The 12954-nt window shown below is 46.6% G+C and overlaps 1 protein-coding gene across 1 annotated transcript; it reads right to left on the bottom strand.

Moving 5' to 3' along the window:
* Positions 1-2973: 2973 nt before the first annotated feature.
* On the bottom strand, positions 2974-12623 carry LOC119698081 (serine/threonine-protein kinase SBK2-like). The gene is given in 5 exon segments (XM_038129557.1): positions 2974-5179; positions 5436-5638; positions 6366-6561; positions 12467-12527; positions 12529-12623. Coding segments are annotated over 5 exon segments (1110 nt in total). The 5' UTR covers positions 12609-12623; the 3' UTR covers positions 2974-4609.
* Positions 12624-12954: the final 331 nt, after the last annotated feature.

Below are 12954 nucleotides of genomic sequence, written 5' to 3'. Positions count from 1 at the left end.
AGAGCCCTAACTGCTAAATCCCTGAAGGCTGGGTCTCTATCCTGCATTTAGTCACTGCTCTAGCTTCCAATACATTATTATTCCTGTAGAAAGAGGAGATGGCATTGACCAACCCCACTATGCAATTTAGTCTTACCCTGCCTTTTATGTCCTGAGTCCAGCCAGTGTAACAAAACAATCTCTGTGCTGGGGACACTGCTGACCTGTGGTTAGCCCAAATAATTTGCCTACAGGCTTTCTTTAACATTCAGTATTTTAATTCTCAGATGAGTCATCTGGGGCACTGTTTAACCATTTTCACGACTTAGGTTATCACTTTCAAATCTACCTGAATTTTCACATCTCTGTCTAGCAAACAGCCTTCACTTTCACTTCTTCCTAACAATACTTCTGAGTTACAATCAACTGTCTGTTCAACTAACAGATCCAGGCTCAACCCATCACCCTTCTACCTGAAGTGCTGCCCCATACCTTCCCTACACCCTGCAGTCTCTGATCTGCACCACATTCCCCGGGCTGCTGCTGGGTGTAACTATTGAGGAGCCATGTGGACTGTACAATGCAGAAATGGAAACAAGAATCCACAGTGAGGTGCGCAAGGGGATCCAGAAATATAGACCATACATCCCACCAAAAGCCATGGGATCCGTGCTCCCAGCCCATGCATGCAGAGTGCTGTTCAGGCATCAGGGCACCAGGGCCTGGATTTACACTTCTTGGACCGACCTGCAGCCAGAACTCACAAAGTATGGTGAGCTCAGTAATTACCCGATTTATCTCTTCATTCCATCCCAGAGAGGAGCGAAGGACTGCGTTTTTCCCTCCTCTTCAGAGCCACCTGATGCTCCTTTGGGGATGACATCAGATCCACCCCATCCCATCCCATCCCTCGTGCCTACATTAGCTGAAGTGTTGCCCTTTACAGTGCTGGGCACCTGGCCAGCCCTCCTGCAGCCAGAGGCTGCGCGTGCAAAGGTCCGGCGTGCTTGCACACAGCTCCATTCCATTCAGCCTCTCCCAACAGCTGCTCCGGGGGTGATGGGGGCAACAAGATCCTTTTCCAGACCCCCTAGGGATAGTCTTTGCCAGGTCTGTTTATTCATTGATTTAGGAAATCCAGCTGCAATTGTGAACAAGCTACTGAGAAAAGAAGCCTGAGTTGGGGACTTGGCTCAGGGCAGGGCTCTTTGCCACTGCACTCAAACCTGTGCTTGCTTCATTGCAGCCCTGTGCCCACCACTATCACATGCATGACGCAGTCACAGTGCTGATTTCATCACTTCACTATACATCACACAACCTTCTGGCAGCAGAAACCCCTCCTCCCAAAGTCTCAAGGCTCTGTGACAAAGGAGACAGAGAATCAATAGTGCTCATTGCCACTTCTCACTGCCATTAGACTGTCACATTGCCTTTGTTAGACAGCACAGAATCCCGGATCCTCATTGGCATAATTGGCTCCTGCAAAAAAAACCAAACAGCCTGCCCCCATGCCTGGGGCAGCTTGATCTGTTTCCCCAAAGATGTCAGTTTTCCATCATTTACTTTAGTTTGGAACAAATCCTAAAATCTTGCTAACCCTTTCTTGTCAAGCGTTTTTTGCATTTGGCACACAGCTTTGCTGAGACCATGCTGAGCAATTCTAAAGGAGAAGACACTTTGGAGCCCTAAACATCCTTAGCTACAACACAAAGCATCTTCAAAATAAAAAATGTTGCGGAATCACAGCATGGTTGATGCCACACAGGATGTATGAAGATTGCTTACACCAATATCCTTCAAAAGAGAGACAACTACTGAAAGTTTACCAGAGCCTTATCCAATCATCTTTTGAACATCTCTAAAGCCATGGACACACAACCAATGTTATGAAGTTTGGCCACCATCACCATAAAGCTATTTTTCTTTTGTTTAAATGCCTCCCCTCTCTCAATTCATACATGGGCCTGGAAGTATAAAGAGATATAAGATCCACTCTGACTCTTCTCCTCTCCAGGCTGAACATTGCCCGTTCTCTCAGCCTCTGCTCATATGATGGTTTCTTTCAGTAGGCAAGGACCTCACTACTGGAGTGTTTGGCTTCAACCTCTCATGGATCACTGGATCATTCTCAAATTAAAATAGGTCATTACTAGGTGGTATTTTCTTCTCAGTATTCTATATCATATCAATTCAATATCCAGTCTTCCTATTTTAGATAATTTTGCTTGTTAGTTTCTTTAAGGCTTTCTTACAGCCTTAAACTATGGTCCCACCATGTTTTTATCTGAGCTGTCTCCAGTTTTCCAGCTTGCCTGCAATTGTGGCACCATACCCAGGATTTCCCCATGAGGTATCAAATACTGATGGCTCACTTCTACCTCCCACACTCATATTTAGGCCAGTAGGAATTTTGTTAGCTATTTTTATTGAAGATTTGACCATCCCTACTGTCTACCCCTCCTTAGCCATGCAAGGAACCCATTTGCCTTTTTTAACAGGACAACACAGTAAGAACTCATGTAATCTTGCATATCCTCTGTGACTTGATAAGTTTTTAGGGGTCCTTTTGTAAGGATGGCTTTTATTCTTATGTGTTCCTACCTAATTATGTTTCTCCTGCCTATAAGAAAGTGTATTTTTTTGAATTTACTTAACTTATCAAGTTATCTAGATCCCTTTGAGTAGCCTGTTCCTCTTGCTACCACCCTATTCATGCTTGTGTCATCTGTAGGGTTTTACTTGCTTTGTATTTTCCTTAAAATCATGGTTGGAAATGTTAACCAGTTTTCATTTAACAACTGATCCCTGAAGAAACCAAACAAAATAGAGCATTCCAAGCAGACAATTATCTCTTCTGCCTATTGAAAGTTCGCAATCCACTTAATCTATATTTTATGGACTTTGCATCTTCTGAATCAATACAACATACCACAATTCTCTTTTTATCGATAGGTCATGCCTTACAAAAACTCTGTACCGTAACGCTATGAATTTACTGTATCAAACACAACTTTATTATAAAACTGAATGTCTCATTCCAAAAAACCACATTCCTATTCTGTAATTCTCCATTAGCTAACATCTGTAACAAATGCTTTTTCCATTATTTTTCACTGGATACTTGCCAGCTACCTGGCCTTTAGATCCATTGGTCTTAAGGCTTCTCCACTTTAAAGGCAGGAACCATGTTGGCACCTTAATATTTCTCTGCTATTCCTCTAGTAATTAAAGAGTAATTAATGTGAAGTCTCAGCAGGCTGGAGTTGTGCATCATTTTTTAATGATTTCAAGTAATGAAAGATTCTAAGAGATGGAAGTAAGCAGAAGAAAACTATGTCTTAGTGTGAGCATAATGCTGGTTTGCAAGGTAGGTTGGGGAGTTGGAAGACTCAAGACATAAGTGATGTAGGGAGCAGGAGCAGCACAAAATAGTGGTACAGAGGTGATGTTGCTAAGAGAGGAATAAGCAAAAGATGTTTACCAGGTGATGGGTAGTGTTAGTAGAGAAGTTAAGTAATGCTAAAATGCCAGTGGGTGAGAAGAAGCTGGAAAAAAAAAAAGCTGCAGGTTGGGGAAGCATGAAAGAAAGTGTGTGCAGGAAAGGGTCTGACGTGAAAAAAAAGTTGAAATTCTAGAAAGTATAGTGCTGGGGCACTGCATTTTTAGAAGTTATGAAGCCCCTAAAGATGGAAAACAAGCTGTGAATATTTCCAGCAAAAGACCAGGTTAAGTGCAGGAAGGGATTATTACCAACAGCAAAATTCTGGGGATTGAAAAGAGGTAGAAAAGTAAAAATGGCTACTAACTCCCAATTCCCTATTTGCTACTCATTTTCAGGGTTAAAATGTGCACCTAGGAGACTATTGGTGCATTAGGAGAGGTGTGTGTCTAGGGAAGAGTTAAAGAAGTGATAGGAAAAGGAAGAAGAAAGGTCTTGCAGAGAGGTAACCAGGCATGTAAAAGAGCATGAAGGACATTGTCTTAGGACCTGAAGGCAGTACAAGGGAAGAGATGCGTTTGGGCTAGCATGAGATAACCATGAATGTTCTCCAGCCATCACCCATGGCCATGTTCTGGGGTGTCCCCAGCCCCTCCACCCCACCAGCCTGAAGCCACCCTCCAGGAGTCCTGGTGCAGGCACAGGCAGCATTCAGAGATGGCCCCTGCCTTGGACAGCTTGTCCTGAGACAGCTGCAAGTTCTGACATGCTCCCTGCTTTCCAACAGCAAGTGGGTCCCAACAGGCATTTATTATGAGGGAAAATGCGTCACTTAAAGAAACACAAAAGTACATATTTTACTGTATTTTGAGGCACGGCAGGTGCTGCAGCCTAAATAACTCCCTGGAGTTCCTGTGGCTAGGAAACAAGTGGATGCTTCACACACAGTCACTTCCAAGAGGAAGATGTTTTCAAGCCACGAGGAGGCGGCACTGGGCAGCACTGAGTCCTGGGGTGAGGGCCATCTGCTGGGGAAGGAGCTTGGCTCTATGGCAGCAGGGACAGTGCTGCAGAGGAGTTGCTCTCTGGGCCACCATGACCTCTCACGCCCAGGCCACCATGGTGCCCAAACCCTGAAGCCCCTCACAGGCTGCGACCCTCCTTCCTTCCTGCTGTGGGGAGCAGGCCCTAGGACTTCACAGCAGCCTCCTCACTGCGCCCATCCTCCAGCCGCCAAGGGCAGTCGACATAGCGCAGCACCCCGCTGACGGGGCCACGCTTGGCGGGATCTAGAGCCAGCAGGCTCCGCAGCATGCCGGCAGCCTCGGCCGTCAGGCGCTTCCAGTGCCGGGGCACGTCCTTTTCTAGGCCTGTCTCCTGCCACTGCATGAAGTCCTCAAAGAAAGGGTCCTCTGGCAGGCTCTGCTCCCAGGGGAAGTAGCCGGTCAGCAGGCAGAAAAGCAGCACCCCGAAGGCCCAGGCATCCATGCTGCTGTCGATGGGCACCCCCTGGGCATCAGCAGTGTTGCTCAGCTCGGGGGCAGTGTAGGGGATTACCCCGGCCACCAGCTTGAGCTTGGTACCCTTGGGCCTCGTGAGGCCGAAGTCAGTGAGTTTGACGAGCCGGCAGTCGGGATCAAAAAGCAGCACGTTCTCGGGCTTGATGTCGCGGTACACCAGCCCCCGGCTGTGGATGAACTCCAGCGCGCTGACGAGCTGCTTGGCACACTGCTTTGCGGCTGGCTCAGGGATCCCATCCTGCACAGGGAGAGAGACAGGTGGGATGGCACACATGGGCCGCCTCAACAGCCCTGCCAGATGGGCTCTCAGCTCAGTGCTCTGCACTGGGAAAGACCTTGGCATTTCACACCTTGCAAGCCCAAGGCTGCTTCAGTGCTGCAGACCCCAGATAGATCCACAGCCATTGCCTTTATCTCCCTCCCTCTGACCCAGCCAGCCTCCAAAGGGGCCAAATGCTACAGCCCAGTCCCCATGGCCTTGTGGCAACACTCACGCGGGGTTTGATGATAGAGATAAGGTCTTTGTGCAGCGCTGGTTCATAGAGGAAGCCATAGTACTGGCTGGACTCAATGGCAATTCCGAACATGCCGATGATGGCAGGGTGTGTGGCGAGGGACAGTGCTACACAATACTCATACAGGAAGGTGTGCAGCTTGGTACTGGCTTTGGGTAGCAGCTTGAGAGCCATAGGAGTCCCTGGAGATGGGAAGAGTGGGTTTAACTCCTCTGAAAGTCACACCACGGCAAGACAGAGCAGCCACAGAGCCAGGCAGTCACAGCCACAGGGAGGTCTCTAGTCCAAAGTTTGTGTGGGTATACCCTGTGGACACCAGTTCTGGGAACAGGCACTGCTGCTAGGGTGAGTTTTGAGCCCTGGGCATGCACAGGAGGCTTGGCAGAGTAGAGACATTCAGGATACTTGGGCCCATCAGTCTGAGCTGGGACTACGGGGGAAGAGCAGTGTCAGGGCACTCATATGGCCAACCCAGGACCTTCATTCACACCCTCTGTCCATGGGCCTTAGGGCACCACTTCAGATCAGGCTTGGGGCTCCTTGACTGAGCCCTGTGGTAGGACTGCTGTTTCTGTCTATATCACATGCATGTTAGTGCATATCTGTGAACTCTGACTGACTTGATCCTGACTTGTGGATTAACTTCCCAGCTTGACCTTGGGCCTGTCTTATCACTATAATCTTGCCAGATATTCTGGGCTGTCCCCCTTGCATCACCTGGCCCCTGGCTGATGTAATGGGATGGTTCCTGGCTGGGGAGGTCCCCATCCTGCTGGTCTCCCTGGGGATCCTTCCTGCCATGCCTGGTGTCTGGCCCCGATGTGCCACCAGCCCACCCCATGCCCCATGCCCTGGTAAGTGGAGAGGAGCCAAGGCACAGAAGTTCACAGGGTGCAGTCAGTTCCTCACCTCTCTGCCTGTGGGTCACTAGCATCACATGGCCATACTTGCCCCTGCCCAGCTCCCGAACAACCTCATAGTGCTCAGCCACCTCGGCGCGCACCAGGCTCTGAGCGGTTATCTCCAGGAGCTCCTCTAGCTTGGTTGGTGCTGCTCTCTCCGGCACTGCTGCGGTCACAGCTGAGCTCTCGGCCATCGCTGAGTGCTGCAGAAACGCCACAGCCAGAGTCAGGAACATCATAGCATGCACAGAGAAAGCCAGATCAAACATGCAACACAAACCATGCCATGGCAGGGCATGTTTCTGCCACTTGGAGCCTGAGCACTCTTGCTGCTGTGCTAGAATTTAATTTGCACTTTTATACAGCACACCTCTGGGCAAAGCCCCTCATCATAGAAAAGGTCTCTGTATTGAAGGGAACCTCCCCCAGCCCCCTAATCCCTTTGCCTAATATAAGACAACAGGCAAAACATTAGCAGAATCCCAGATTTTCAAGTGTGACCCAGTCACCCCCCCCTTGCACTCCTTAGCCTACTGCAGCAGGACCTCATCTCTCTACTCAGTATTCCACCTCCACTGCTTACTGGAGAAAGTCTTTGAGGCAGCAGATGAGACAGATCTGTCCCTCAGGCATAGGCACAGCTAGCACGTGATAAAAGGCAGAGTGCCCCAAGGAAGCCAAAGGGAGCTCAGTACCTCACATGCCTGATGACATTTCTAACCAAAAGTCACTCATCTGTGCAGCCAAGTAACTTATACAGAAAGTAAACTAGGACATCAATGGCATTTTGAGCTACAGCCAGCTACTTCAGACCCATTTCAGAGAAGCGTTTTTTCTTTTTTCCCAGCCAGCTACAAGGCAGCATTTTAAGGCCTCTGTGGCAGCACTCTCTCCCTGTCTACCTCCCTGTGGTCCGAACAAGGCACTTTGGGTCTGGGAGTTCCTCTTGGCCTTGGAGCAAGGTCACAGAACCAGAGTCACAGGATTGTAAATGCCAGAAGGTACTTCTGGAGACCTCTTATTGCAACATCCTGCTCAGAGCAGGGTTAGCTAGACCAGGTTGTCCGATGCCCAGCCCAGTTTTAAATATCTACAAGGGTGGAGACTCCACAGCTGCTGTGGGTAGCTTGTTTCAGTGTTCAATCACCTTTGTGGTAAAAAAGATTTTAACTTATGCTTAAATAGAAATTTTGTTTCAGGCCCACTGCCTCTAGTTCTGTCACTCAGTATCAGATGATACTCTAATACACCTGGTTGTGTGTTTTTGCAGGTATTCATATGCATTGATCAGATGATGCCCTCAAGACTTCTGTTCTTGAGGATGATGAAGTCCCAGCTCTGTTAGCCTCTCCTCCTGTGAGAGATACTCCTGTATCTTAACTGTCTTCACAGCCTGGATTTGTTCCAGTATATCCACATCTCTTTTCTGCAAAGGACCCCCACTGCTGCTAAATCCAGTCATTCTTCAAAAGAAAGAAATTTGAAAAAAAAAAAAGAATTATTTAAACCTGGGAAATCTACAACAAGGCTGGAATTCTACAGGAGCCAGGGATTATTTCTGGGGAATTTCCTCTTCTTTTCCCTTCCCTCCCTCCTAGACTGCATTTCTAAATCGTATCCAATTCAGAAGTGCCAAGTAATTGGCCCTACTTTTCTGCAAGAGTAGAGCAATAAAGTGAATGAGAAGAAGAACAGATAATCAAGAGGATATGGATAGAGTTTCTTGAGGGCCTGTGACCTGCGGGTCTGATCAGGGCTCCTTATGAAGCCCCAGCTGCAGTCACTCCAGAACAGTTTGCAGACTTTGGCCCTTGCTGCCCTTGGAGTCATTAACTACTAGAGAAAGTCCATACTTGAGAAAATAGCTGACGTTGTCAGGTCTTTCTTTGAGATGCCACTGTGATTAGCTAGGAAGGTAAGTGAGGATCAAATTTGGGTCACTGCTGAGTAGAGTGTGCCTGGGTGCTCTGCACCTACTTGTGATACCTTCTTAAATGTCATTTTCCCTTTGCAGATTGACAAGCACTGAAGAGGAGGTCACCAGGGCCCTGGCCAGGATGCATTCACCATTTGGCTGTGCTGTTCTGAAGGCAGCAGGCAGAGTCCTATTCAAATCTGTTCTTTCCTCCACTATCCTTTCCATGCTTTGTCACTGCTAGAGCTCTTGTTTCCAGGCTGCTGACTTTGACAAACTGTAATTCCTCAAAAGAATCTCTAATTACAGCAGCAAAAAGCTCACATCCTTTACACAATCATGAGGTACTTCTGAACCACCTCAGAAGCTGAGGGGGATCTAGCCTATGGAGATACAATGTCTTATAATGTTATTCTGGTCTTCAACCAAAATGATTAATAAATTTAGTGCAGAAAAGACTTCATACCTGTCAAAAGTCAAAGACAGTGTGATCTTTGTGTAACAGAGACAGTGATATGATAACAGAATCACAGAGGTGTTTAGCTTGGAAGGGACCTCTTGAGATCATCTAATCCAAGTCCCCTGCTCAAGCTGCAGCAACTGAAGCAGGTTGTCTGGGAAGGTGTTCAGACAGGTCTTCAATATCTCCATAGATGGAGACTCCCATGAATGATCACTGCTTAGAAGAGTCTGGCTCCCTTTTCTTCATTACCCCTCATCAGATATTTATATACACCAATAAGATCCCCTCTGAGCCTTCTCTTTTTCAAGCTGAAGAGTTTCAGCTGTTTCAGCCTCTTCTCATATCAAAGATACTCTATTAAAAATGGCCTTGAGCATATGACATGTGGGGTCCACTTTCTTGTCTGACCTTCTACAGGACCTTAACACAAACCAAATAACAAATAGCATCTGGGGCATCTTTTTTAAAAAGTCATTCAGACTTGATCCAAAGACAGTTGGTCAATTATAAATGCCAGTGTGAACATTCTTGCTGTTAGGTATTTGTATGATAACGTAATCTGAATTTACCTAACCTGCTGCTGAAGTTTCTCAGATAGAGAAAAGAGATTTCTAATATCTGTTAAATTTCTCCAGACTCTTGCAGGGTTTATATGCACTGTGGTCAGAGGTATGATCACAGGCTACGGGAACATATTTTCAATTAATTAGGTTGTGTAAAACTATCAGACTGAACTCAGGCTATGCATTTAACTGATGCTTTACTTAGGCTTCACAAAGCATCTGTCATGCTGTGCTTCTGTAGTGCCTGCATCAGTTAGTTGAAAAACAGATCTGATGATGCCACAAAACGTGGTCACATTTTGAATTGAGAATAGGCATCTCTATGCTCTCTGATCAAGACAACTCTCAGTTTTCTTATTGATTCAATGCCTTCAAATAACGTTCTGTCTAATCGTCAAACCAAGGTCTCAGATTGTCCAACCTGCTTGTTCAACTCTCAGATCTGTTTCATGGCTCTTTTCTAAAGCCTCATCATTGCTCTCCTCCCATCCCACACATTAAAACCCCGACTGTCTTGGGAGGAATGCCTCCTGTCACACATTCAGCTAGAATTCCCCCCTGCCTCATGCTGTGGCCTCAAGATCTCTTTTTGCAGGAATGACACACAGGCTGCACTACCTTATACATCCATTATGAGTCCAAAGTTTTCCCAAATTACTGGGGAATGTTGGGGGAAAAAATAGCATCCTCTTCATGTCCCTTTATGGGTTTTATGTCCCTTTATGGCTTACCTGGTTTCTACATTAATATTTTTGCACCATGTTTAGTAAAGCACATTTTGCTCAAATGGATTTAGTGTACCAAGTAATTCAGATCACTTCACCCAGTTGTTATCACATTTCTGCTTAGGGGCTGTGTAAGGACCCCACCTGCAGGCACCTCCCACTAGCCTCTAAATTGTTGGTTTGAAGCAATTCTCATCCTGGTATTGGTTCATATAGCAGCTGCCAGAAATGTCTCATTCAGTGGTCATTTCCAACTTCTGAAAGTTATCTGTAAAAATTCATCCTGGCATTGGTCTAAACCAAGAAGCCACACATTTTTAATTAATTATTTAAAAGCCCAGTATATAGTAGAAAATACCATATTTTATTGCTGTTCTACCCTATGCAATTAATTTTTTTCAATCCTAACTCTGTTATAATACTTTTACCTTTGTCAATGATTTAGAAGAAAACACTGAAATCATCCAGAAAATATTTGCAAATGGCACAAAAAAGGGTTTGAGTAGACAATGCATTGCTTGGTAAAACTAGTGTGTACACATGCACACATACAAAAGCATTCCAAATGACCAAAGAAGTCAGGATTTTAGTCTGGCATTGGACGGGTGACAGGAAAAAAAAAATAAATTCATACTAATCAGTTGCATCTACTTCTTCATGCTACTTAATGGGCACTCTGTAAATCCAGAAATGTAGATTTGGAGCCTCACTACCTTTGCAGGCCTTAGGACATTGGATGATACAGAATTGCAGTAGAAATAATCTACAGTGATATAGATACACATCTTAATGTTACAGATCCAAGTCTAAGAGCATAACAGATCCAGGGCTACTGATGTTACAGATTCCACTTTTGCATTCACTCTGCTAAAGAGAATGCCTGAAAAGATTCAGATGCAGGAATCATCAGCAGTGAGAGGCAAACTAACATTTTCCAGATGCTAAATTAAGAAAGTAAGCTTCACTATAAACAAAACAAAACAAACAAGAAAAAAAAAGTAGAGACAGCTGTTCAGTTTCACGTAGGCTGAGATGATTGTAACAAAAGAAGAGATCTGTTCTGAGGCAATGTGCCTCTTACAGTGAACTCCAGTTTCTGCAGAGGTTCCTACATACAGATGCGATGAGACAGTCTGAAATTTAATCTCTAAAAATCAGCTGAGTTAGGGAAGCTGTATTTCTGAAGAGCTGGCCACCTGTTAACAGCTTCTGCACTACAATTGAGAATATCACACACCAGTGGAATTTGTATTTAAATATTATATTAATTTTTCCATTTTCTCTGTTTTGTATTCTTCTTTATCTACCTTTTTATGATGTTTCTTGGAATGGTAAAAAATATGTTGATATGAAGAAAGCCTGGGTAAATTTTCTGAACTCTTCTCGAGGCTGATAGATCAACAGAACCAGTTACTGGATGTTTTCTGTCTTTTTAATGATATTGATGAGCCCACATTTCAGCAAGCTACCTCTGGTGTCCCCAGTTTGACAGAAAAAGGACAAGAGAAAGTCATGAAAATGGCAAGAGGGCCGAAAATTACAGGGGAAACTTCCAGGGATGCTGTCTTTATTGCTTATCAAACAGATAGTGAAGAAGTTACTCTATCATCTCTATACACCTTTCTGAGTATTGGAATGTCACTAAAAGGGTCTCTCTCAGTTAGATAAAAGCATTATAATAAAACCCATAGATGAAGCTGAAGCGAGGCCATTTCAGACCTCCGCTGTGGTGCAGATTCTTCTGAAGAAGAATATTTGCCCCTAAAAATCTCATCAAACATTATGGAAGAATATCCTTCCATCTCCGTAACTTTTGGTTCAAGAACGGCATCTTTTTTTTTTTCCCTAAAAGGTCCACTCTGGCACAAACCACGTTTAATACAACAAGGGATAAGAACAGATTACCGCAACGTTTGCTCGTGGCCTTATTGCTGGTAGATTTATGAGCTTCTTTCTAAGACTGGTCAGCAGGCTAGTGCTTAATCTCGCTGCAGAGAAAGGCATGACTGTGCCGGTAGCAGAACTGCGTACTGCTGTTCTGGGAACAGACACCCAGCAGTCTCCCCGGAGAGCCCCGCAAGCCTCTCCGCAGCACTGCCTCCGCACAGCAGCCTCCTCGGACAGAAACCGGCAGCAATCTCACCGGGATCAAGCCACACCACACCTTTCTCCCAGCCAACCCGCCAGGACCGCAGCACCATCCCACCGAACACAAGTGGACACAAAGCGACCTTCCAGGGCAAAGCCACCAACGAGCTCTCCATCAGCCCTCTGGGGGAAGTGGGCGCGCTCCGCATTGTGCCGGCACACCACGCTCGAGTCTCCAAAACCTGTTTGTGAGAGGGGTGGGTGCCCTTTTACATGCCTGCCCGGTGTCTTTCATCCTGCCACTGCTGTAACTTCCCTTCCCACTCTCCCTTCCGCCTGTACTAAGCCTCTCACCTTCTCCAGCAGCGCAGGACAGCCAGCCAGCCGCGACTGCCTCGCTCCCCTCGCCGCGGCCGCCGGGCTCAGCCTGCGCCAGCAGCCGCAGGGGGCTGCCAGGCGCTACGGGGCTGAGCGTGACGCTCCGCCCCGTCCCCATGGCTCTGGGCCTGGGGGCACACTGCCTCCCAGCTGAAGGTGACCTCCGGGAGGGAAGAAAAGAGGGGGAAAGGGAGAAGGAAAGGACTATCCTTCTATCCTCTTAATGGAGAGGGATGTGTTTCAGGAGTCGGGGTGGGATTGTTTCTGCTCTAGCCATAGCCTTATATACCCCCAGGGATCCACTGGCAGACCCACCTTGTTCAGCCCTTCGCTCCAGCTTGGGCTCTCGTTACAGCTGAAGGAGCAAAGCAGCTCCCTGGGCTGGAACAAGGTCCTTGCTCCAGGGCTGTGCCAAGTAGGAGTGAGTTCCTGATGGCAGGGATCAGAACGACCATGGGCTGCCA

This window comes from Motacilla alba, chromosome 2, assembly GCF_015832195.1.
Source record: "Motacilla alba alba isolate MOTALB_02 chromosome 2, Motacilla_alba_V1.0_pri, whole genome shotgun sequence".
NCBI lineage: Eukaryota > Metazoa > Chordata > Aves > Passeriformes > Motacillidae > Motacilla > Motacilla alba.
This window is presented reverse-complemented; position numbering and strand designations above follow the sequence as displayed.